This window comes from Vanessa atalanta, chromosome 1 (genome assembly GCF_905147765.1).
Source record: "Vanessa atalanta chromosome 1, ilVanAtal1.2, whole genome shotgun sequence".
NCBI classification, from domain to species: domain Eukaryota; kingdom Metazoa; phylum Arthropoda; class Insecta; order Lepidoptera; family Nymphalidae; genus Vanessa; species Vanessa atalanta.
In genome coordinates, this window is record NC_061871.1 from 3307421 (window position 1) to 3335190 (window position 27770).

General features: G+C 31.9%; 1 protein-coding gene across 1 annotated transcript; it reads left to right on the forward strand.

The window, feature by feature from the left end:
* Nucleotides 1-1497: 1497 nt before the first annotated feature.
* On the forward strand, nucleotides 1498-27770 carry LOC125077229 (dynein beta chain, ciliary). Its single transcript, XM_047689111.1, has 66 exons — nucleotides 1498-1810; nucleotides 1920-2077; nucleotides 2207-2429; nucleotides 2868-3020; nucleotides 3262-3473; nucleotides 3607-4122; nucleotides 4210-4320; nucleotides 4427-4581; nucleotides 5058-5247; nucleotides 5353-5614; nucleotides 5697-5845; nucleotides 5995-6206; nucleotides 6430-6715; nucleotides 6788-7066; nucleotides 7150-7285; nucleotides 7392-7573; nucleotides 7705-7863; nucleotides 7950-8123; nucleotides 8230-8375; nucleotides 8461-8587; nucleotides 8954-8983; nucleotides 9340-9585; nucleotides 9663-9887; nucleotides 9971-10197; nucleotides 10271-10412; nucleotides 10500-10912; nucleotides 11108-11243; nucleotides 11309-11443; nucleotides 11531-11661; nucleotides 11758-12091; nucleotides 12317-13029; nucleotides 13186-13487; nucleotides 13563-13717; nucleotides 13846-13982; nucleotides 14045-14511; nucleotides 14697-14812; nucleotides 14890-15051; nucleotides 15246-15445; nucleotides 15526-15682; nucleotides 15760-15948; nucleotides 16031-16270; nucleotides 16468-16658; nucleotides 16734-16903; nucleotides 16996-17258; nucleotides 17362-17482; nucleotides 17628-17803; nucleotides 17898-18067; nucleotides 18296-18434; nucleotides 18514-18678; nucleotides 18961-19154; nucleotides 19235-19604; nucleotides 19700-19840; nucleotides 19920-20090; nucleotides 20199-20435; nucleotides 20845-20924; nucleotides 21154-21430; nucleotides 21537-21728; nucleotides 21998-22169; nucleotides 22250-22425; nucleotides 22493-22735; nucleotides 23130-23312; nucleotides 23450-23509; nucleotides 23852-23965; nucleotides 24166-24314; nucleotides 27053-27200; nucleotides 27584-27770. The coding sequence occupies exons 1-66, from the start codon at nucleotides 1498-1500 to the stop codon at nucleotides 27743-27745; spliced, it is 13464 nt and encodes a 4487-aa protein (XP_047545067.1). The 3' UTR covers nucleotides 27746-27770.

A 27770-nucleotide genomic window follows, 5' to 3' on the forward strand; every position in this document is an offset into this window, starting at 1 on the left:
GTAATGTAGAATAATTAATTAATAAGATATATTATTATTCGTATCTGTAAATGCAAGTCTAAACATCAGAAGCATTTAATCATATGTAATATCCAACATGTGCTGGATATATTGTAAATATATATTTAAATATAATGAACAGATATACGAGTATACGATAACTTACTATAACTATACGATTTATTTATAAAATGTTTCGCATGATAGAATTATCAAATAAAATGTTTTTTCTGACACTAGAATGGCACAATAGGAATATTGGTGGGGAACAAAACAAAAAACAAATATTTAACGTAAATATTTGTAGGTTTTTTTTCAAAATCAAAATATTTACTGGCGTTGAAAGTATTTCATTTCAACACATAGATCAAAAATCGTGTCTAACTTGTTACAATTAATAAGTTTCGTTTATATGACAGCTTATGGAAATATTTCTAATTAAATCAAATCAATTTTATTCAGTAATCTTCACAATGAAGCGTTTTTGAATCGTCAATATTTAAACACTACTACCGTTTCGGAAAGCAGCCTCCAGCGACAAGAAACGGCAAGAAACTCGCATGGTTGCTCTTTTCAAATAAACAAATTTACAATGCTGTCTTTCACAATAATTATTGTTCTGTGATGGAAGTTTTTTTCTAAAAAGTGTTATTTTAATGAATAATAGATTTTATTTACTAATTTAGTCTTAATAAACTTTTTAAATTTTGTAAATGGTAAATTGATTATATTTCCCGGTATCTTAAACGTTCTCTGTACCGTATGCAAACGAATAGTAGGGGAGTTAGTTAGTTTATTTAATTTTTAAATGAATGAACACATTCCGCTGTTGCCGTGTAGTGGAAAAAGTCGTGCCTTTACCGACAATGGAAACCGACGAAGCTCGTGCTGATATCTTTGATAGCGAGCGACAGTTGACCTTATTCGCGACGTCGCGAGTGTCATCTGGCGGGCGCACGGGGCGGCACTGCATGTGCCTGGTACGCGCCTTTAAAAGTACAACATAAATGTACTGTCGGCAACACAAACTGTAATTACGTACATTTATTTTGTCTATAGGTGACCCACACTTATAAGTGGTACAATCTATATGAAAGAAAACAATTGAAGAATTACTAATACTTGCCAATATTACAAATTACTACATTTAAATACGTACAAATCACTAATTGTTATTTTGATAGTGTTCGGTATACCATGCTTAATCAAAAAGCCGAATAATAAGTAAATAGTAGTAATAATATATATAGTAAGTTAAAATTATTTTTCTGTTCACGGTACTCCCTATAATCTATTTTCGTAGGAAAGCTGATGGCTCGTTACAAAGGAGACATCGTTTTATAATGGCCTACCATAAGACTTGCGTGACTTGCCATTTGCCAGGCTCTGCTTTTGCTGTACAGCATTTCATTGAGTCTTTAGACTTTATGCTGGTTGTTGACTACTTGAGCTCTAAGCAAATTTTTATAAAAATGGCATAGAGACGTGTCTCTGAAAATGGATCAACCGGGTCCGTCAACTACTAATCAAGACCCTCGTTTGGATTTCATAGGCTCGTATGTTGTAAAGTCTCTTAAATTAAAACCAGAGAAATGGATGCGAGTATTGAGTGTAGAGGAACACAGGTCAACGCTGAAAGAGTTCTTGGATAAGCCTTATCCCATTCTCCTGGTTATAGTTTTGACACATTCAGCTCAACTTGTTCCATTAATATCATTTCCTTGTTATCTGAAAAACAAAGCCGTTTATTTTGTTAAAAAGCGACCTGATGTCGTGGCTAAGGAACGTTGTGCTGAAATGGTGATATTTGGTACGTATTCAATTTATGATTTAGTTTTCCTATATAAATAATTATAGTATTAATATTTTATGAATAAGAGCAACATTGACATCAGTTATTATTGAAAAATATTATGCAGGTGATCTAGCGCCAAGATTGATCGACGAATTGGCCGCTTTAGTCGACGAAGTATTCGTTCCTCTTCTGTCGAATCCTCTGAACCATGAAGGGTGGCCACTCGTCGTGTCTCAAGACATTCTTAAGCAAATACATAACCTTAAAAGCACAGTTTATGAGGTATAACTTTTTTATATCTTGATATAAATAAGATAAGAAAAAGTTTATAAAGAAACATTTATTTATACATTATTTAAAAGGTATTTTAAGATGTGAAGTTGTTTTGTTGTACGTTGCGTATCATCGTAGGTCAAAGGAAAAGTAAATGGACAGACAGTTTTACCAATGCCTGTAGGAGTTGAATTAGTTTACGAGGCAGAGAAAGGCTTATTACGGGGTGAAGAAGTAGACCTTTACCTAAAAAGTGCAATAGAAGGAGTGGTTATCAAGTGGGCTCAACAGATCAACGATGTAATGATGGAGGATTCGTCTCAAGCTTTCGAGAATGGACAAAACCCACTGCCGAGTGTTGGTTAGACAATTTAAGACTAAATTATATTTCCTCATACAAATAATTTTACGCTATAATTATTTTTTAAGATATTTTTTATCCAAAAGAAGAATTTGTCCTGTTTTCATTTATACATTTAAAAGTTCTTTCAAAAGTAAAATCTTTGTGTTTGTGTAGTTATTTAACAGGAGTCGAGGATTTCAAATCGGGAATCATTTTATTGATACCAAGCCAACATTATTATATAATATATGTATATTATGTATATTAGATTATCAATTTATATTCTAAGGGGTCAAAGAAAAGCAGAGTATGGAAATCGTGTCCACCTTTTGTGGAGCAGAGCAAAACTGAGATTTTCCTAGACTAAATTCATTTTACTGAATAACTAAATTTTAGGTCTATACTTTTTATTTTTAACATAAAACGGTAGATAGTTTAAGGCATTCACTTTTACAGAATTAGCTTTTTGGAGGTCACGCTTAAGCAATTTAAATTACATCTACGATCAACTCCGCACTGACAGGGTGCGATGTATGGCTGTCATTCTAGAAAAGACAACCTCTGCTTATTATCCGTGTTTCAGTCGACTATTTAAGAATATTGTGTCAGGTACTTTATTACTAATAAAGGTTTTTTTCATTATTATTCCAGTAAATTTATTTGTTAGCTCAACTGACTTGATGTTTTTATATTGAACTTGGCTGTACATTTAATAATATAATAATTGGTCAATTTATAGTAGTCATACATTCATATTTAACTACACTACACTATCACTACAATCATTGATTATTGTCTTAAAATTAAGATTTTACAACTTTGGGTATTAATAATAATCATTTTTTTGTAGCTTTAGCCGAAGCACGTGAAATTGATTTATATTTGCATACATTAGAGAAGCATTTTCAAGCATTAGAAGACACAGATTTTACAGAATGTCAGCCTTTATTTCGTCCCCTCTTTCACGTAATATGCATGGTGTGGAGAGACTCCAAATATTATTGTAGTTCGTCGAAACTCATGGTTTTGATAAAACAAATAAGTAATTTACTTATTTATCAGGTATAGTTCATATGTTAATCAGTATTTTTGATATTGATTATAAAGTCAAAAGGAATAGTTTCTGTTTTTAATTTGACTTTGTTCAGAGTTAATTTGTTCGAAGTTTTACGCTTTATAATAAAATAATTTTCAGGCGAAGAAATGTTTAGACCCGAGCACTTTATTTCACAGCGACATTGACGAAGCGAGGCAACGCATTCAACTTACAATTGATATACTCAAAAATTTCCGGTGTACTTTCGAGTTTTTTAAGGAGAGGTTGCCCACTTATTTCGTCGATAGAGCTGTCATCCCATGGACGTTCCACCCTAACGTAGTATTCGAGAGGATGAATAAGTTTCTGGATAGATTGAATACTATTCAATGGTTTTTCAAAACAGTACTCGAATTTCAAAAATTGGAAAAAATTGAAATTGGCGGAATGAAAGGTCGAGTACTCGGAGGTCAGATAAGAGATATTTCTGCGGAATTCGATGGATTTTTCCATAGTTTCGCTTCAAAATCGTATGATGTTCTGGATCCTGATGATGAAACGTTTAACGATGATTTCAAAGCTTTCCAAGAAAACATTATTGATTTAGATTTAAAGTTATCAACAGTCTTAGTAGAATCATTCGATAATTGTTCCACTTTAGAGGGTATATTTAAGGTGCGCTTCTCTTTCTCATCTTCGAATAAAGAAAAATGTATTTTACTTTTAATTTATAGTAATGTTTTCAAATTTGCAATTTTTCAGTTGATCGATATAGTAGGTTCAGTTTTAGATCGACCACTTATTAAAAATGAATTTACAGCAAAATATGTTGAAATAATTGTAATGCTCGAGGAAGAAATAATTGTATGCGAAGTAAGCATAGGATTTTTTTAATATTATGTGCATTACCATTTTTTATTTTTGTATTTAAAATACATATATCTTTACTTTGTCTTAATTCTGGATATTCTCTTTTTAGGAGCTTTTTGCGGAACAATGCCATCGTCAACAAAAATATGGTCACATGGAAATAGACGCGTTTTTTCCACCGATTGCAGGAGGACTTCTATATATGACCACACTAGCTGCTAGAATCACTAAACCAGTTTCCAATTTCAGGAATCTCCAGCACCCGTAAGTTTACTATCAAGTTGAAAAAGGTTTTATGGTATGGGTTTTCTAAAATATATTTATTTCGTTAGAAGTATTTTATATTGAGACCTTTTCCTAATGTTCGGTTAAAGATTTCGCTTTCAGATAAAGCCAGCATTAATGTTTCAGGCTGCAGGTATGTCTTCGAGTAATCAAGCTTGTAGTAAGCTTTCGCAATTTGCCGCACCCGTTTCTTAGCTGGGTGGGGCAAATTGCGAAAGCCTATTATTTGCTTGTTTATCTTCAGATAATTTATGGTATAAAAACTTTTTCTGTCCATATAACTTAGAAATTAATGTTGACATATATTTCGATCAAGTGTTGTTGATGAGATTTTAATAAACCATAGTTTAGCATTAAATCTTATTAACAACATTTAACTTTACCATTATGTTAGTAAAAGTTAAAAACAACACTAGTGGTATTATTAAATTTTAAAATGTTAACAATTTTATCAGAATAAAAAATTGTGAGGAAGCGATGAAAATTTTTAAAAGATATGATAAGTTGATGGATGATATTAATGAATTTAAGAGGAAATATTTCAATGACTGGGCGGTGACAGTTCCAAAAACCATTGAAAGCAAGTCAAATAACACCATTCTGGCCCGTCAAGGCTCTGATTTGATATTAAACTTTAGTCCGACGGTAAGAGGATCGAAACTCGATTAAATACAAAACGTAAATTTTAAATTTGGGAGTTACGAACTCCTTCTTTAGTACGGTTATAAATATTTTTTAATTTTTATTTAGCTTCTTGAATTGATGAAAGAGATTCACCATCTTCGAAATAATCCAGATGTTCAAAAAGATTTACCACCCGAGAGCTTAGAACTATTTAAGAAGCAAGAGGTATATAGGCAGTATCGAATCAATCTTAATAATACTATAGATTGGTATAATACAATACGAAAAAATAGTCAAAAAGTGGAGTTTGATTTAGTTGAAGACGAAATAAAAGCGATCGATCAAAGAATTGATATGGGACAGAATGAGTTAAACTGGAATTCTAAAGGTCTTCCTACAACTTCCTCATACTTTTCAAATAAAACATACAATTATATAATATATTATAACGTTAATTTATTATTTTTTAGACTTATGGAATTATCTAGAAGAACTGAATACATTAGTTGGCAGTTTATTTAAGCGCATGTCAAAAATACAAGATAATTTAAAAGAAATGAAAACCATTATGAAAACTTGGGCATCGCAACCATTATTTGAAAGAAAAGAGGGCAAAAAGGTACGTTGTAGTACATAGGGTAGCAGTAATGTAAATTAATATTTATAGACTAAGGTTTTTGTTTTTAAATAATTGAATTTCAAAAATAAAATAATTTAATAATTATTGTGTAATTATAATTTTGTAACAGTGGATTTGTTTATACACAGGATACATTATTAAATCTAGATGATTGGCAAGAACGAACAAATAAGCGTTACAGCGAAATTAAAGAAACAGCAGATCGCATTAATGTACTTCTGAAAGAAAACATGGAATTATTTAATATGCAAGATAATCAAGACAGTGAGATATGGCTTTCTTATATCTCCTTCATAGATGGTTTGATTGAAGAAACTTTGTTCAAATCAATAGCTTGCAGGTATGAAAAATGTATTTAACATTTTTTAAAATAAATAAATGTATTCCCTGTGATTTGAGACACAGGAGAATTGAGGATACGCATTTTCAAAAATAATGTCCTATTAAGTTTATTTTACAGAAAAAAGATAATCAGATATATTACTAAGAAGAAAAGGCTATATAAATTAGTCTTTAATTAATGTTAAATAGTCCGTCACTTAATTCTTTTCTTCATCTTTCAGTTTAGGTTACATATCTGAACACATGAATCCTAAAAATAAATTAGCCCCTTTATTCGAAGCACAGTTGGAACTTCTTGAACCTGATATGGTTTTTTGCCCAAGCTTAGATCCAAACGAAGAGAAAGGTTTCTCAGCCATGATAAGTAATTTGATTGAAGACATACTCAGAATGTCGACATTCATTACAAGGATTGATCCGAAGAAAAGTAATTCATATGAAGCACAAATTATAAGCCAGTGTGACATAAATGAAATGAAAGAGGAGATATTAAATGGGATCGAAAGAGTAAATAGATTTTTGTAATAATAATTATATAAATTACAACGCAAATATAAAATCCCAATGTTTCAATTACAGGTAGTAGAAGAAGCCAATGATTTTTGCAAGACATTCGAAAACTATTCGTATTTGTGGTTAGAAGAGAGAGATGCTGTCATGGAAATATTTCTAACTTATGGAAGAATACTTAGTCCCGATGAGATAGATAGGATCGGTTCTGAAGACAAGGAAGTCGTGCAACCTGTACCATGTCCACCAAAAATGGAAGCTTTCAGGGAACAAATCGATCAATATGAAAACTTGTTTATGGATATAGAAGATATGGATTCTTACAAAGTCTTTAATTCATGGTTTCAGGTAATACTCAAAGATTTCGTATTCTATAAACTATTTATAAACGTTAGGTTAGTTGTATTTTGATATTGTAAATAAAATTTCAGGTTGATATAAGACCATTTCGACAAGCTCTGTTAAACACAGTCCGTAAATGGGGAAACATGTACAAAGAACACTTAGTAGAAAATGTCACATCTAGTCTTAGCGATTTGGGAAATTTTATTCGAAAAGCTGATGAAGGTAAAACTTCATTCATACAAATATTATAGCTTTAATAAGTTCGAGTTCGTAAATTTTATATACATTTGTATTACACATTCATGATAAAGATTTGATAATCTTACAGGTCTTTTGCAACCAGTTCCTGAAGGAGATTATGAAGCATTAGTTTCTGTTATGGCTTATTTGATGCACGTCAAAGATCGCGCTTTAACAACTGATGATATGTTTCAACCGTTAACGGAAACAATTGAACTTTTGAAATTTTACGATATGGATATACCAGAAGAAGTCAACGTGCTATTACAAGTATCTTCTATTGCTTCTTATGTTTTCCTTACTTTTTTGTATTTGTTTCAGTATTGTGAAGAAAATACAAATTAAAAAAATAATTATTATTATTTTACATAAAATGTCTAACAATATAACAACACTTTAAGGAATTACCGGAACAATGGCAAACAACTAAAAAGCTTGCTATAACTGTAAAGCAACAAGTAGCTCCACTTCAAGCAGCAGAGGTAGCAGGAATAAGAAAAAAAATAACTACATTCGACTCTCACGTCACTTATTATAGAGAAGTGTTTAAGAAATATGAGGTATGCTATTACAATTTTAAGTATAGTTTTTTATTCTTTTATTTGTACTGTATATGTATGAATGTACTTTATAATGTCTTGGGCAGTTTTTCAAATACGAATGCGACGATCCCTATGCGGTTATGTCACGGGTTGATAAGGAAATGCTACATTTAGAAGACGAAATGAAGGGTATACAAGAATCAGGTTCACTTTTCGAAGTGAACATTCCAGAATTTAAACTACTTAAGCAGTGTAGGAAAGAGTTACGAATGCTTAAGGTGAAAATTACACATAGTTTATATTTAATTTTTTTTTTATAGTAAAATGAACACATTTGAAGATTCTGAATTAGAAAATTTATCTAATTAATTACTTTATCTTTAGCAATTATGGGATTACGTTTATATAGTACGAACTAGTATAGAAGATTGGAAAACGACACCGTGGCGTAAAATTGACGTTGAAAATATGGATATCGAATGCAAAAAATTCGCTAAAGAGATTAGATTGTTAGATAAAGAGATGAGAAGGTAAGATTACTTGAGCTACTATGATTTTAAAGTGAATATTGAAAAAAATCCAACCAGAAGGTGCAAAAGAAAATATTTTTTTTAGTTGGGACACATATATCAACTTGGAAGCTACAGTGAAAAATATGTTAACTTCACTAAGAGCGGTAGCTGAATTACAAAATCCTGCTATCAGAGAAAGACATTGGGATCAACTAATGAGAACCACTAAGGTAAAATTGGATGAGAGATGAGAGAAGTAACACAAATTGAATCTTGTAAATATATCTTCCATTCCTTTTATAAATGTGTAAACCTTAATCTGTACAGAAAAGCGTTTATACTGCCTATATATAAATTTGCACTAATTTTATTGATTGGAATGATTTTGTTATTGGCTAAAAGTCTCTAATGCATTTCTGCATGGTCGCATCGTGTGTCGGTGTTGTGATTTGGTATAATTTGCTCTTTTCAAATGCCTTTTGTAAACTGAAATGCATTATATTATATTTTCAAAATTGTAAATATTGTAATATATTAAAAAGGTTTGTTTTTTGGGCCATTTGGTTTCAACTTGTAAATACGTTTGTGATTCACAGAGCTTAGCTGCATTGCCACCTGAACTCACTGTAAGTATAATAATCGTGAAAGTTATATATAATAAATGGCGTCAAATATCATCTTGGTTTTAGGCCTATATTTGTCTTAGTTAATGTTATAAGTGCGTTATGATATTATTGGACGATATTGGTTATTTTTTTTTTCAAATAATACTTGCTTTATATAACTTAAAAAATATATTTGTATTGGTTCGTTAAAGCGGAATGTAATTTATGTAGATTTTAAAATAACACAATCCAATTTTTTTCACTATGCATGTCATATTTTCCTTATGTGATTGACGGCACTTGCTATTTTTGTTCTAATATATCAAGGCAAAATTTACACACCCCAATTGAACGATTAAATTAGTTTTATAATATAGGTGAGAATTGTCATGGATGCAAATACAACGTTAGCGGATTTGTTAGCTTTAAATCTTCACGAATTTGAGGAAGAAGTTAAAAATATTGTCGATAAAGCAGTTAAAGAAATGTCAATGGAGAAAATATTAAAAGATTTGCATACAACTTGGAGTGGTATGGAATTCGAACAAGAGATACATACGAGAACTGGTTGTGTATTATTGAGAGCTAGCGAAGAGCTTATAGAAACTTTAGAAGAAAATCAGGTAACGAAATAGATTATTTATACAGTAATTATTGTGTTGAAAGTATGAACGAAAACATAAAATAAGTTCATTTTTAGGTGCAATTACAAAATTTGATTACATCTAAATTTATCGCTCATTTCTTAGAAGAAGTATCTGGTTGGCAGCAAAAGTTGTCAATTGCAGATCAAGTTATAACAGTATGGTTTGAAGTACAAAGAACATGGACGCATCTAGAGAGCATATTTATGAGTTCAGAGGATATAAGAAAACAACTGCCAGAAGATTCAGCTAGATTTGATAGAATAGATGCGGAATTTAAAGTAACTATAAAACTTAAATAGTATCACAATTTATAATACATTAGCATATTTTGGTTATATCAAGAATAATATATTCTTTGTAGGTTTTGTCGAAAGACATGGCGAAAACACCAAATGTCGTAAGGGGAACAAATAAAGAAGGTTTGGTAGCAATTTTAGACAGCTTACAAAAAGATCTTGTTATTTGTGAAAAAGCGTTAGCTGAATATTTAGAAACAAAAAGATTAGCATTTCCGAGATTTTATTTTGTGTCGTCAGCCGATTTATTAGATATTTTATCGAATGGAAATCAAGCTGATCTAGTAATAAGGTAGTCATTTTCTAGTTTAATTATTTAAAAGTTTTGTTAAATTAGTATTTCTATTATATTTCTCATTTTCCAGACATCTGACAAAATTATTTGATTCTATTGCCAAACTACAGTTTATAGAAAGTAATGTACCTGGCGAAAAAACTGCTTCAGGAATGATAGCTAAGGATGGCGAAATAGTACTATTTCATGGTCAATGTGATTGTACTGGTGCAGTAAGTAAATGCAAATATAACTAGTATATTCTTGTTATCTTGTTTAGTTTAGAAAATATCCTAATTTTAATTATTTCGAAACATTAGGTAGAAATATGGCTTAACCGATTACAAGATATAATGCGATCTTCTATTCGTCATTATTTTGGGGAAGGAATCGTCTCATATGAGGAGAAATCTCGAGAACAATGGCTTTTTGATTACATGGCACAAGTGTCTTTATGCTGTTCTCAAATTTGGTGGACATCTGAAGTAAACATAGCGTTCGGGCGATTAGAAGAAGGATATGACAATGCTCTTAAGGATTACTATAAAAAGCAATTATCCCAATTAAGTACATTGATCAGTCTGTTAATTGGAGAGTTAAGCAAACAAGATCGTCAAAAAATCATGACAATTTGTACGATAGATGTACATTCTAGAGATGTGGTTAGCAAATTAATTCAAGGGAAAGTTGAAGCAGGATCAGCATTTCAATGGCAGTCTCAACTCAGACACAGGTTTTCAAAAACCATGTATCATCTGCACATTTTAGTAAAGGTTATACTTCATTTTCACGATCATTCACGCTTTTTAAATCACTATTTTATGGCTTCAATTCCATTACATTATTTTTGTACAAAAAAAACTACTATAAAATACTAGCTGAATAATAAAACATTATATGTATATTAAAAATATTATTTCGTTTTTAGATGGGATGAAAAAGAATACCACTGTTTTGCTAATATATGTGATGCTCAGTTTAAATACAGCTATGAGTATTTAGGAAATACTCCTAGATTGGTAATTACACCATTAACGGATAGATGCTACATAACTTTGACTCAGGTATGTTACAAATATATGTATATATATCAAGTAAATTGAAATTAATTATTATTTAAAATTCACAGTCTTTACATTTGATAATGGGTGGCGGTCCAGCTGGTCCAGCTGGAACGGGTAAGACAGAAACTACCAAGGATCTAGGAAGAGCTCTAGGAATAATGGTTTATGTATTTAACTGTTCCGAGCAAATGGATTATCAGGTAATATATTTTTTTCTAACGCGAAATAGACAAAATTGCGTTGTTTTGCTATCTTCCTTACAATAATGTTGTATGTTTGTTTTGCAGTCTTGTGGTAATATTTACAAAGGATTAGCACAAACTGGTGCTTGGGGATGTTTTGATGAATTCAACAGAATTTCCGTCGAAGTTCTGTCAGTAGTAGCAGTTCAAGTAAAATCCGTTCAAGATGCGATAAGGTCATATATCATGATATCTATTGTTATTGATTACATCATGAATTATTTTTCTACATATATTATTCTACATATTTTAAATTTTGATTATGTTTTTAGAGACAAAAAAGATAAATTCAACTTTATGGGGGAAACAATAGTCTTAGTACCTTCTGTAGGAATATTTATTACAATGAATCCAGGGTATGCTGGACGAACGGAGTTGCCAGAGAATTTGAAAGCTCTCTTTAGACCATGTGCGATGGTTGTACCAGATTTTGAATTAATTTGTGAGATAATGTTAGTGGCTGAAGGATTTCAAGATGCAAAAATTTTGGCTAGAAAGTTTATAACTTTATATACATTATGTAAAGAGCTATTATCAAAACAAGATCATTATGATTGGGGATTAAGAGCAATTAAATCTGTATTGGTCGTTGCTGGCTCTTTAAAGGTATTTTTGTGACATTTATTCTAGAATTTGTTAACAAAAAAAATATAGTAATTTATTCTTGTATTTTAAAAATTATTAAAAAAAAATCTACTTTTATCTACCAAACAAATAACAAAACATAACTATAATTATCTTCTGTATAGCAATTCCTCAGCATGATATTTTAATTGTTAATTATAAATTTATTGTTATCATGTTTACTTTATTAAATTAATTATTCGTTAGAGAGGTGACCCTGGAAGACCTGAGGAGGAAGTACTGATGAGAACATTACGTGATTTCAATATTCCGAAGATAGTAACAGACGATATGCCTGTATTTATGGGATTGATAGGTGATTTATTTCCTGCTCTTGAAGTACCAAGGAAACGTGATTTGGAATTTGAAAGGACAGTTAAACAAGCCGCAATGGATTTACTCTTACAACCAGAAGACAATTTTATTCTAAAAGTGGTTCAATTAGAAGAATTACTTGAAGTGCGACATTCAGTATTTATTGTTGGAAATGCTGGCACTGGTAAAACTCAAGTGTGGAAGACTCTATTTAAAACGTACCAAAATTTGAAAAAGAAACCTATATATAATGATTTGAATCCAAAAGCTGTTACTAACGATGAATTATTTGGTATAATCAATCCGGCTACCAGAGAATGGAAGGATGGACTATTTTCAGTTATAATGAGAGATCAAGCTAATATCGTCGGTGAGAATCCGAAGTGGATACTCTTAGATGGAGATATAGATCCAATGTGGATTGAATCATTAAATACAGTTATGGATGATAATAAAATATTAACTTTGGCTAGCAATGAAAGAATAGCGCTCACTCCAAGTATGAGATTGATGTTTGAAATTTCTAATTTGCGTACGGCTACTCCTGCTACTGTATCAAGAGCTGGTATTCTGTATATCAATCCACAAGACTTAGGTTGGAATCCGTAAGTGACAAATAAGAGTTATATGTAAATGTCATTGGATCAATGTACACTAAGATGTTATAGCTTTATAATTTTAGTAAAAAGTTTATAATATTAATAATGAGTATAAATAATTGTAAAGTTCAATTAAAATAAAATTTATCTGTTTTTTAACAGTTATGTTACAAGTTGGGTGGAAACAAGAAAAATACCTGCTGAAAAATCAAATTTGGTCATTCTGTTTGACAAATATATTCCACCGTGCTTAGAGAATATTAGAAACAGGTTTAAAAAAATTACGCCAATTGCTGATATGGCGCATATACAAATGCTTTGTCATTTGTTGAGTTGTTTATTAGTTCAAGAGAATACACCGCCAGATTGTCCTAAAGATTGGCATGATATATATTTCGTGTTTGCTTGTGTCTGGGCCTTTGGATCTGCTATGTTTCAAGATACGAATATTGATTACAGAATAGGTAATCTATATATCTAATAATAAACAATATGTAAGTGAAATATATTCTTGTTGAGACTTTTGTATAATTTTACAGAATTTTCGAAGTGGTGGATCAATGAGTTTAAAAATGTGAAATTTCCACCTGGAGGAACAGTTTTTGATTATTATATTGATCCAGAAACAAAGCAGTTTACGCCTTGGACTGAGAAGATAATGAAGTTTGAATTAGATTCAGATATCCCATTGCAGGTAATATAATTCTCATGAAATAGATGATTTCTATATACTGACTTTTATATAATTACTGATAAATTAATAAAATATAGCAATACATATATTTCTAAATTTTGCTTATTTGAATATAATATTTTTTCTAGGCTGTACTTGTTCCAACGGCAGAAACAATCAGAGTGAGATATTTTCTTGATTTGTTAATGAAAAATAAACATCCGGTAATGCTTGTTGGAAGCGCTGGATGTGGCAAAACAGTACTTGTAAATGAAAAACTTCAGAGGTAAGTTTTATCACTTTTTTATGTATTTTTAACATTGCATACTAATTTTCTTATATTTACAGCCTTTCGGAAAACTATGCCATTCAATCAATTCCTTTTAATTTCTACACTACGTCGGAAATGTTACAGAAGATTTTAGAGAAACCTTTGGAGAAAAAAGCTGGCCGCAATTACGGTCCTCCGGGCAATAAAACCCTGATATATTTTATAGATGATATGAACATGCCTGAAGTAGATCCTTATGGGACAGTTCAGCCTCATACAATAATTCGACAGCACTTAGATTACAATCACTGGTACGATCGTACCAAATTAACGTTAAAAGATATTCATAATACTCAATATATATCTTGCATGAATCCGACGTCTGGTAGTTTTACAATAAACCCAAGATTACAAAGACATTTTTGCGTTTTTGCGATAAGTTTCCCTAATTCGGAGGCTTTGAACAATATCTATCATTCGATTCTGAGCCAACATTTGATGAATCCGGAGTTAAGAATAAATGGTCAAATTGCTAAGATTTCGAGTAAGTTTTGTCATTTATGTAATTTAATTTAGACATTATTTAATGCAATTCAAACTTTATTTATAGATATACGTGTTTTGCATACAGTACAAGTAATATTTCATAATTATCAAAAGTCAAAAGGCTTAGAACTGTTAATACTTATTGCTAACATTATTTTAAGTGATAAAGGTTACATTTCACAGAGAATGTGGTGGCAGCAACAATTGCTTTGCATAATAAAGTATCACAAGTGTTCTTGCCAACGGCCATTAAGTTCCACTATATCTTCAATTTGAGAGATTTGTCCAACGTGTTTCAGGTAAAACAGAGAAAAACGTATACATAATATTCAAATTAGTTAATTTTCTAGTAATACTCTTGTCTCGTTTTGCATAGGGATTCCTTTTCAGTACAAATGAATGTTTGGTTTATCCATCGGACCTACTTCGTCTTTGGTTGCACGAAACGCATAGGGTGTATGGGGATAAATTAACCGAAGATAAAGATATAGATGCTTTTCTCAAAATGCAAGTTGATCTCTGTAAGAAGAATTTCGAGGTAAGCAATAAGTATAATGGTATTTAAAATTTTAAAAGAACTACTATACTTCTTAGTCTGAATATTCAAAAGCCATTAAGTTTTTGAATATTCAAAAGCCATAAGTTTTATTTTTTAATAACATCAAGAAATGTAGATATATTTATACCGGTAAACATATTACCAATGTCAAAAGCAAGTCTGGTGCTCCATAGGACATAGATGAAGGCGCAGTGTTTGAACGTCCAAACATATTTTGTCATTTCGCGGGAGGTATCGGTGAACCGAAATATATGCCAGTTGCGTCATGGGAACAGTTAAATAAGCTCCTTATTGAAGCTCTTTCCAGCTATAATGATCTTATTGCAGCTATGAACCTCGTATTATTCGAGGATGCCATGATGCATATTTGCAGGTATTCATTAGTAATACCGTTTTTTTAATTTAATAAAAAACTACATTACACATAACTGCAACAATAAATGCTGTTTGCAGAATAAGTCGGATTCTCGAAAGTCCGAGAGGTAGTGCTCTTCTCGTTGGTGTTGGTGGTTCAGGCAAGCAATCTTTATCGCGCTTAGCGGCATTTATATCCAGTCTGGAAGTATTCCAGATTCAACTAAAGAAAGGTTACGGAGTTTCTGATTTAAAGGTAATGTTATACAAATATAATACAAATATATTAAGACTTAAAAAGTAATTTATAAAATATTTCCTTTAATTTTGCAGCATGAGCTCTCCGGCTTATACATCAAAACTGGTTTAAAGAATGTTGGAATAATGTTTCTCATGACAGATGCTCAAGTCGCTAATGAACAGTTTCTTGTATTGATTAATGATTTACTAGCTTCTGGTGAAGTTGGCGATCTTTTCTCCGACGACGACATAGAAAATATAATCGGTGGTGTTAGAAATGAGGTATTTTGATAAAAATCTCATTTATTCTCAATGTTGTAAATATATATTCATTAGTTATAAAATGCTTTAATTTCAATTCTAGGTAAAAGGTGCAGGATTGCAGGACACGCGAGAGATTTGTTGGAAATTCTTCATTGATCGAGTTCGTAAGCAATTAAAAGTGGTTCTTTGTTTTTCTCCTGTCGGCTCGACGTTACGAGTCAGATCGAGAAAGTTTCCAGCTCTAATCAATTGCACGTCTATTAATTGGTTCCACGAATGGCCACAAGAAGCCTTAGTTTCAGTATCAATGAAGTTCCTGGAGGAATTACACGTGCTTCCGGTATTTAATTATTATTTTTATGTAGTTTTTTTATTAAGCACAAATTAACTTTCATTTTTCTATTTATAATCAGTGTCCATGAACTACTTAACGAACAGAACATACTTTTGGTTGCTTTCTATTAGTTATTGCTCATATTAGTTACTGATATTTTTATTATTGGACTTATGCTATATGTTAGAGTTTATCTTTTTTAGATTAATTTGCGAGATTCAATCTCGAGGTTCATGGCTTATGTACATACTTCGGTAAACACAATTTCAAAGGCTTATCTAAGTAATGAGAGGCGTTATAATTATACAACGCCCAAGAGTTACCTAGAGCAAATTAGCTTATACGCCAAACTGGTTAATCAAAAAACTGATGAACTTCGTGCTAAAATATCAAGGTATCACAATATCGGTTCTCATTTCTGGATAAATATTAAAAAGAAAACACAATTTTAATTTAAATAATGTTGTAGATTGGAAAACGGATTAGAAAAACTTCGTAGTACAGCATCCCAAGTGGATGAATTGAAAGCTAAATTAGCTCTACAAGAAATAGAATTACAACAAAAGAACGAAGCCGCCGATAAACTGATAGAAATGGTAGGCGTTGAAACAGCTAAAGTACAAAGTGAAAAAGCTCTAGGTATGGTCACCCAAAACATTTAGAGTAACGTTGATTAACACTTAAAAGAATAACAAATATTAATAATACTATTATTCAAATTTATATTTTAGCTGATGAAGAAGAAGAGAAAGTAGCTGTGATTGCTGAAGAAGTATCTAAAAAGCAAAAAGATTGCGAAGAAGATCTTATAAAGGCGGAACCGGCTTTGGTAGCTGCTCAAGAAGCCCTAAATACTCTTAATAAAGCTAACCTGACTGAACTTAAATCTTTTGGTTCACCTCCCGGAGCTGTTACGAATGTTACAGCGGCTGTAATGGTTTTATTGGCACCCGGTGGAAAGATACCGAAGGACAGAAGTTGGAAATCTGCTAAGGTATTCTATTTTTGATTATCATGATTACTTACATTACGTTCAGTAAATTTAGTCAAAAAGAGGTGAAAATTGCAGCTTAGTTTTATTAAACTATATTTTTTAGATGATGATGGCAAAAGTCGATGTTTTCTTGGAGGCTCTTATAAATTACGATAAAGAAAATATTCATCCAGACGTCATTAAGGCTATACAGCCATACCTTAAGGATTCCGAATTCGAGCCAGGTACCAAATATATGAAATGCCAATTTCGTTTAAAATTAGTAATATTTCAAAATTATGTTTGCATACACAAGTACACACATTTTAATGTGAGTTGTATATATTTTTGCGAAAGTTTTTCATATGTATTTTGTTGTTACTTGTTCAGAATTTATAAGATCAAAATCTGCTGCCGCTGCCGGTCTATGTGCTTGGGTCATAAATATAATTAAGTTTTATGAAGTATTTTGCGATGTTGAACCGAAGAGAAAAGCATTAGCCGCAGCTAATGCGGAATTGGCAGCTGCTACGGAAAAACTTAAATCGATCAAGTCCAAAGTGGCCGTAAGCAATCATTTTAATATTATCATCAATTTATAATATTGTTTAATATTCATTCATTTGTTAGGCTTTGTTAAGTTTTTAATATTTTTAATAGTCCTTAGAAGAGAAATTAGCAACGTTAACAGCTGACTTCGAGAAGGCAACAGCAGAGAAATTAAAATGTCAACAAGAAGCAGATGCTACAAATAGAACGATTCAGTTGGCTAATCGTTTGGTCAACGGACTCGCCAGCGAAAATGTTAGATGGGCAGAAGCTGTGTCCATGTGCGTATTTGGTTTTCATTTTTTCATTTGTAACAACCTCATACCTGTATACGTCACAAAAAATATTTCGCCAATCTACGTAATGTAAAGTAAATCAACATATAATTCATAAAAAAATGTAAAATTATGTACATATATATAATGCTAAAGTTACTAGTGGCGATCATTTAATTGAACTACTATTTAAAATATAAGTATTTTAATATAAGTATTGCGTTTATATTTTAGATTTATGCAGCAAAGCACGACCTTACCAGGCGACGTGCTTCTTGTTTGTGCCTTTATATCGTACGTTGGTTGTTTTACTAAATTGTACCGATTAGATTTATTGCATAAGAACTGGCTAGTGTTCTTAAAAACCTTAGAGGTGAGTCTATTATTTTTTTGACAATACAATTTATTGTATTAATTATACAGATTATAGTAACGACGTATACATTTTGTAGCCGCCAATTCCAATAACGGAAGGACTAGACCCGCTAACAATGTTAACAGATGACACTAATATAGCGATATGGCATAATGAAGGTTTACCCTCTGATCGTATGAGCACCGAAAACGCTACTATACTTTCTAACTCTGATCGTTGGCCTTTGATGATTGATCCGCAGGTATTGACATTTTTTTTTCATAGTTGTTTACAATTATGCGAGAGGCTTAACCTAATATAGTAATATTACCATTTCATTCAAATATGTGTTAATATATTTAATCTATACAAAATAATTTCTCACCTCTTATTAATCATAAGTATTCAACTTAAAAGTAATTGTGTCTTGACAGTTTATTAAATATACACTGACAAAGTCAAAAATATTTTGAAATAATCTGTTTATTTATAAAGAAGGTAGGATTAATAAAAGTATGCCAAATTAATCGATAAGTTTTTTTAGCTTCAAGGAGTCAAGTGGATAAAACAAAAGTACGGTGATATACTAAAGGTAATTCGTCTTGGGCAAAAGGGCTACCTTGATACTATAGAAAAAGCTATTATTAAGGGTGAGACGATACTCCTGGAAAATATTGGTGAAACGGTCGATCCAGTCTTAGACCCATTACTAGGTCGAAATTTAATAAAAAAAGGAAGGTGTGTATCCGCAAAGGAAAATTTTATTAAAGGGATAATTGAAAACTGAAATAAAAATATATATTTAATTATGTTTTCAGGGCTATTAAAATTGGGGATAAAGAAGTTGAATATAGTCCTAACTTTAAGTTAATATTGCATACGAAGCTAGCAAATCCCCATTACAAGCCGGAAATGCAAGCTCAGACTACGTTAGTAAATTTTACTGTTACGCGGGATGGTCTCGAGGATCAGCTATTAGCAGAAGTAGTGAAAGCGGAGAGGCCAGATTTAGAAGAGTTAAAAGCTGATTTAACAAAACAACAAAACGAATTCAAAATACAGTTGAAGAAACTTGAAGATGATTTACTGTCTCGTCTATCGTCAGCAGGTGCAAATATTTTAGGCGATACGGCGTTAATAGAAAACTTAGAAACCACCAAAAAGACTGCAGCGGATATAGAAAAAAAGGTGAAATACTAAAGCAAATGATTCTAAATCATGTAAATTTTATATGATATGTGATATCTAACGTGATTACTATTTACTTACTCTACATGTAATAGGTTTCTGAAGCTAAAGTAACATCGCACCAAATAGATCAAGCCCGTGAATTCTATCGACCAGCTGCGGCCAGAGCTTCGCTTCTCTATTTCATATTAAATGACTTAAATACTATTAACCCTATTTATCAATTTTCTCTCAAGGTATATTACTTATTTTTTAAACGAATAATTTTCTTTTTCTGTGTAGTAATATTTTTCGTAATTAATATATTCATACTAGGCATTTAGCGTCGTGTTTCAAAAAGCAATATCCAAAGCTGATCCAGCCGAGGAAGTCAGCCAAAGGATTAAAAATTTAATAGATTGCATCACGTATTCAGTATTTCAGTACACGTCGAGGGGTCTCTTTGAATGTGACAAGTTAATATTTGCATCTCAGATGACTTTTCAGGTAAAAACAATTGACGCGTTTAGTTGGAGTAAAATTTATTAAAATAAAAAATGAAGACCTTTTATTAAGATTTTTTTCTTTATTGATTGGATTCAATAATAATTTTAGATTCTTCTAATGAGCGAAGAAGTATCACCGGCTGAATTAGATTTTTTCCTTCGTTTTCCAATCAAACCTCATGTTACGAGTCCAGTGGATTTTTTATCTAATCAAAGTTGGGGTGGGATATGTTCCTTAGCGAGTAAAGATGAATTTAGAAATCTCGATAGAGATATAGAAACTTCTCCGAAAAGATGGAAGAAAATTGTAGAAATGGAATGCCCCGAGCGTGAAAAGTTCCCACAGGTAAAACTTGTTAATACAATTGCTTAAAGATAAATAAGCCCAACATGCGTGTTACGTTGCCTCTCTCGCGTAACACTTAAGTAGTGCCATTCTGTATTATAGACATTTTTCTTCCTGTATGTTATCTTTCTGACAATTCGCGATCGTGCTCAGAAGTAAAATTCAAATTGAATATCTCTACTAGAGGCAATAAATATCTATTTTTTTGGCTTCCGTATAAAGACGAAAGTCAGAGATTGGCAGTTTCGCATTGTAATACGTTGTGATTATTGTGCTAATTCTTATATTTATCGCTATTTAGTTAGAAGAGCAGCATAAAAAATACCTACTATGCAGTACTGTTAGAAAGTATTTACTCTTTACATTTAAATTGCAATTACAGTTAAAGAGTTATTTTTTATTTTAATAGGAATGGAAAAATAAAACAGCACTTCAAAGATTGTGTATGCTTCGGGCATTACGACCTGATAGAATGACGTATGCTGTTGCGTAAGTATTGTTATTTTGATAGCGTAGTTTAAAAATGTTAATCACTGCTAATTGCAATATAAAGTTTATTGTTTTAATAATAAAAAATAATAGATTTTAGAAAGGTGTGCAATAATTTTTAGTATATTAAATTTTTATACACTAATATTTTGATAAATAATTGAAAGTTTTGGCTCTTTGTTTGGTGAGTAAGCATCTTTAAATAAAATTTTAATTATATTATTTATAGAACTTATATTGAGGAAAAGATGGGTGCACGATATGTAGAGAACAGAACAGTGGAATTTAGTAAGTCATTTGAGGAAACCAGCCCAACAACGCCTATCTTTTTTATATTATCACCTGGAGTTAATCCACTTAAGGATGTGGAAGCTTTGGGAAAAGCCTTGGGTTTTACAGCTGATACTGGGAATTTTCATAACGTCTCATTGGGTCAAGGGCAGGAGATAGTAGCTGAGCAAGCAATGGACGAATCCCTAAAGAAAGGGCACTGGGTTGTTTTGCAGGTACTATACCTGGTTCTAACTCATCAATAACTCGAACTAATGCTAAATTTGATTTTATAAAATGAAATTTAAGTTCATAATTCTCCAAAAATATTGGTATTTTTAGAATATTCATTTGGTGAAGAAATGGTTACCTAGCCTTGAGAAAAAGATGGAGAGTTTCGCAGGCAGGTGTCACGATGACTTTAGGTTATTTATGTCGGCGGAGCCCGCCGCCACGCCCACCGCGCATATCATACCTCAGGGAATATTAGAGTCCAGTATCAAGATAACCAATGAACCGCCTACTGGAATGCAGGTTTGTTAAGTGACCTTATTCTGTTAATGGAAATCATTGCAGTTTATCGCATGAAATCAGATTTAAAAAAATGCAGTGATCTAATAATGAATACTGGTTGTATAAAAATATTACTTTGCGCTCTACTGAATTTTTAGTTTTTGTCATATAACTCAATTATTTTAAAGATATTCATTTGAAGTTGAAATTGTGTGATTTTAGGTATTAGTAATATGTATAAAGTATAGCCAGTTTATTATAGAAATTAAAGGAATGCAAATTTATTTTAGGCAAATTTACACAAGGCGCTTGATAATTTTAATCAAGAAACTTTGGAAATGTGTGGTAAAGAAGCGGAATTTAAAGCTATACTCTTTGCTCTATGTTATTTTCATGCGGTTGTTGCAGAAAGAAGAAAATTTGGACCTCAAGGATGGAATAAAATTTATCCCTTTAACGTTGGTAAGAATAATAAAACAGTAACACTTATTAAAAAGATCTTAATCTCTAGCAATTAATATGATGTCCTATGATATTTCCAGGTGACCTGACAATAAGTGTTTTCGTTTTGTATAATTATTTGGAAGCTAACTCCAAAGTTCCTTGGGAAGACTTGAGGTATTTATTTGGGGAAATTATGTATGGCGGTCATATTACAGATGACTGGGATAGACGACTTTGTAATGCATATCTTGAGGAGTTGATGCAACCCGATTTGGTAAGCATATTATAAATTAAAAAATAGGTAACTTTTTTAAAGCATTCAAAAACAATTTTGAAATCAGGTCGATGGTGAATTGCAACTAGCGCCAGGTTTTCCTGCACCGCCAAATACAGACTATGTGGGGTACCATCAGTATATAGAAGATGCCATGCCTCAAGAGTCCCCATATTTATATGGCCTTCATCCCAACGCTGAGATTGGATTTTTAACGACAACTTCAGAAAATTTGTTTAGAACTATTTTTGAGATGCAACCTAGAGACGCTCAAGCTTCCGGAGCAACAACAGTGACTAGAGAAGACAAGGTATTATTATAGGGAAAAGTTCGTGCATCAGATAGCACCAATAATTAAAAAAAAAAAACGTTCGATAAGTACAGATTATATTATTAATGGTCAATTAGTCGAGTAAAACAATTACGACAACTACTTTTAATTTCAAATCTAATTATTAATTTGATATCTGTTATTGAAGCAGAGTTAATCGTGTGTGTATGCAAACCAGTCTGGCTTCTCCTAAACAGCACTACATAGTCTTTGCTATACTCCGGATTTTGTTAGTTCCTAAGGGTTAATATTTCTTACAGCACTTTTCTAATTGGCAGGGCTGACCTCTTATCATTAGGTAGCACCAGATGTATAAGGTCATTAAAAATATAATGTTGTAGATAAATATAAATTCTTAAAATTTTTGACTTAGGTTAAACAAATGCTAGATGAAGTAATAGAGAAGTTACCAGAAGAATTCAACATGGTTGAGATAATGGGGAAAGTGGAGGAGCGAACACCTTACGTCATAGTTGCGTTCCAGGAATGTGAGCGTATGAACTATTTGACGGGAGAAATGAAGCGGTCTCTGAGAGAATTAGATCTAGGTCTTAAGGTACTCAGAAAGTTTTATTTTTAGAATTTGAATTTTTGGAAAGCATCGTACAGTTAGAAAATTGTTTTGAAATATAGATTTAGGTAAAAATTATTTTTACAGTATATTATGACTCTTATTTCGTGGTTTTTTTATAGGGTGAACTGACAATTACCTCTGATATGGAAGAGTTGGAAAATGCCCTGTTCTTGGATCAGGTAAATTTTATTTTATGTTATTAAATAGCAACCTTAAGAATTCGGAATGTTTTATTGCATGCCCTTAATTTTTGTTTTTTTTTTTGCATGGAAAGAATGTATAGTATTCTAAATATTCGATTTAAAATTGTCACTCTAGAAAACGTTTAGTAACGTTAACTGAGAGTATGTTTTCTTGCTCATAGTTTATTGGTAAGTAATGTAGATCTATGCGGTGTGCGTATGCTTGTGTATAATGTTTTTGTTACATGGCCTTCCTTAAAGAAAATTCCTCTTTGACTACAGTTACTTTCATTGTAGAGTTTATAGCTATGGGTTCAATTAAATGGAAATTATTCTCAGGTACCTGCGATTTGGGGTAACAGGGCTTACCCGTCACTGCTAGGGCTCTCAGCTTGGTTTGTAGATTTGCTACTCCGTCTGCGTGAGTTGGAGACTTGGGCTACAGATTTTGTTGTAAGTTTTATATCATTAATTATTTGGTTTAAATAAAAGTAGATTTCGAATTTCCATATTAAATGATATCAAAAGAAATAAAACGTATACTTTAATATTGGGGAACTTATTTAATAAAATAAAGTCATAGTAGTCTATAAATTTAAGAATCAATTCAATTCTATTTTGCGTAGTTAGTAGAACGTATACTATTCAAACAGTTGCCGACATCAGTGTGGCTGGGTGGGTTCTTCAACCCACAAAGTCTGTTGACCGCAATAATGCAGAGTACTGCGCGTCGCTACGAGTTGCCGCTAGACAAGATGTGTCTACAGTGTGACGTTACCAAAAAAATGAAAGAAGATTTCACGTAAACATTAATATGATTAAATTAGATCCCATCAAAAACATAAATGTAAAAATGAGAGCCAAGTTAAATATTATGATATATACCTTGGTTGTCGACTTCAACGACAAAAGAAGTGAGATGTAAATTTTTGCCAAGTTAAATAGCCCTTCTGAAATTTATTTATAACTACATAAAATAGCATTTCTTCTTATAACTTGGGATAATATATTGTTGCCTAAGGTCTGACTTGGCTAGTTCTCATATAAGAATTATATTATAGCCTTCGTAAGTTCTAAGCCTTTACAAATGAATTATAAACACAAATTAAGCACGCAAATATTCAATGGTACTTGTCTAGATATGAACTCGCAATATCTGGTTAAGATTAATGTTTTCTAGTGACTGGACCATCGCAGCTCTTAATGTACGTATATACTAACTAAGCAATACTGAGCTGTCCTCCATTCTTCTTAGATGTTCTGAGTTATAATTTGTTATTCTAAACACAAACTACAAGTTGTGTTTATAAACATATAAGAACTAGCCAAGTCAGACCTTAGGCAACAATATATTATCCCAAGTTATAAGAAGAAATGCTATTTTATGTAGTTATAAATAAATTTCAGAAGGGCTATTTAACTTGGCAAAAATTTACATCTCACTTCTTTTGTCGTTGAAGTCAACAACCAAGGTATATATCATAATATTTAACTTGGCTCTCATTTTTACATTTATGTTTTTGATGGGATATCACAACTTTTTGTATATAAATTATTAATAGGTACTTATTAATAACAAAATTAATACCAAATGGTTTTTGTTAAGCTATTCTATTTTCCTACGTTTACGGGGTATAATTGTCTTTTTTTTGATACGTTCTTATTTTTCTTGTAGGTACCTCTGAAATGTTCGAGTGAATTGCCCATTCAGTGACCGGATTTTTTTTTACGCGTTTTCTGTTTATACTTAATTTGGCCAAGTAGGGGTGGTATAACGTGCGCAGACGGTTGTACTCTACAATAGAGCTCTCTTGTGTCTTGATTTGAATTGGACCTAAATTGATAAGATGTACTCCATCTGAGGTTTTAACTCTAGAGAGGCCAACGTAAGCCTGCTCTTTACTTAATATAGAGGAGCCTATGTCGAAAAGAGCACCGTCAAGGCGAAGGCCTTGTAATTTGTGTATAATAGTAGAATATGCTAAGCAAATAGAGAATTATTTCCTTTGAACATATATGTACATTACTTAATATCTGTAACTTGGTTTTGACTTCTAGTTCGCAAATTAAATTATGTTTAAATTGAATTGTTATTTTACGTGCGCTATTGCTGTTATCGACGTCCCCAATGTACCTTCTCTATTTTTCCATTGGACCCATTCATCAGTCCTTTGCTGACATCAGCATGCTTGCTCGATACTGTTCTTCCAAGCAATAAGGATCCCCGTTTGTAGCGCTAGAGTACAAACTTAAATCATTCCAGTTACGATATACATACTCTACTACAATCTCACGAAACCTTTTTTATTGTTGTATACTAGTATACTCAAACAAAAAATATGCAGTCGAATAGACTAGGCAGTTTCCATCGGAAGGTATTGAAATAATTCTTATGAGCGCGGTTGCCACTCGCTCAGACACGTCCGCGTTAAGGTTTAATCGCAACGCTCCTAACCCGCTGCTCCGGCGTCGCGTCGCGCGCCGTGTACCGAAATGCCTATTATTATTTTATTTTAAGTATAATTATTTGGCACCATTGATGTGCGCTAAATGCTAGTTAATAACGTAATAAATACGAAAGTCGGCTATACTCATAAGTACTAAAACGGAAATATTTGGATTTAAAAAACTTAAGGGTGGTATTCAACTTGTTATATATTCACGTGAAGACCTTAAAATCCACTTGAAGACCGGCTGTCATAAGTTTTGATTGCTGGTTCTTACATCATTTTTTTATTATTACAGTTATTACAGGAACTAAGTATATAAGTGTTCCTATAGACCCAATAAAATGAAAAATTATAATAAAATGATAAAAAATTACCAGTTTCAGATTTTTTCCTTTATATTGGCCTAATTATCTACCTGCATGCCAAATTTGAACTTTCTAGGTCACCTGGAAGTAGGATATAGTTTTGATCTATAGGTCAGTCAGTGATAAAAATGACGATTTTTAGACGTTAATATCTAAATAACCATTTGAGATGCGTTTATGAAATTTGGAACACATATGTATCTCGCGAGTCTTAATATATGAGCCAAATTTGACACATCTATGTCAAATAGTTTTTGAGTTATGAGGAGGTCAAAAGTGGCTCCAAATGGTTCGTGTAATATTACACACGGTGCTACTAGCCAGTTCTGTTACTAGAACTTGGCTGACACGCTACCGCGTGTCTAGATTTGGTCAACTGTATGGTCCATGTATTTTTAACATTGTTGATGAATCTAAATAATCAATTATAATCGTAGAAAAGGAAAATAATTTTAGTATATTTTTTTATAAAATCGGAAGACAGACCTAACCAAACTAATAAATGTTATCTATAGGTTATCTCTCCATTGCGTCATAAGTCTTTGGAACATTTGAATAGTGAAATCATTTACGTTATTTCTCAGATATAAAAAATGTTAAATGGATACAAAATTTTATTGGCTAATTTAATAAAGCTTTAACCTTTTTTTCTTAGTTTGATCGTAACTTATCAAAGGGTTCCATACGTTTTTGTCGGGACTTAGTTAAAGTAATTTATAAAACAGCATAGCAGATTCCCGTTCAGCTCCACGAGATGGTGCATACGTGCACGGCCTCCTAATGGAAGGCGCTAGATGGGACTTGCACGCCGGCATCATAATGGACTCGCGTTTGAAGGATCTCTTCCCACCTATGCCAGTTATTAATGTTAGGGTAAGTAAAGTTGTGGAAGAATTAACTTACAAATAAAAATTAAAAATAGTTAGTTCCGTTAATTGACGGTTTGATTTCGAATTATTAGTAGTTATTATAATTAAATTTTACTCTTTCCAAAACACATTGAGCAGTTCTAGAAATTCGTTCGTGAAAGCGTTATAGTCAAAAATAATAATATTTATATACTTACACAAATTATGCAAAAATAGACTTTATCCCAAGAGGTATATTTTCCAAGAATTGACTCATTTAGCATTCAGACCAAAATACAGGAATGTACAGCATAAATCGGTGGATGGTGTCTTCACAGACGGGCTTTTTGGCGCCTATTCAAATTTTAAATAATAATAAATATATTATATGAATAATACAATTTTCAGGCTATTACACAAGACAAACAGGACCTGCGCAATATGTACGAGTGCCCCGTGTACAAGACCCGCACGCGGGGACCTACTTACGTGTGGACCTTCAATTTAAAGACCAAGGACAAACCCTCCAAGTGGACGTTAGCTGGAGTCGCTTTGTTGTTGCAGACCTGATTTTTTATTATAGAGATCATTATCC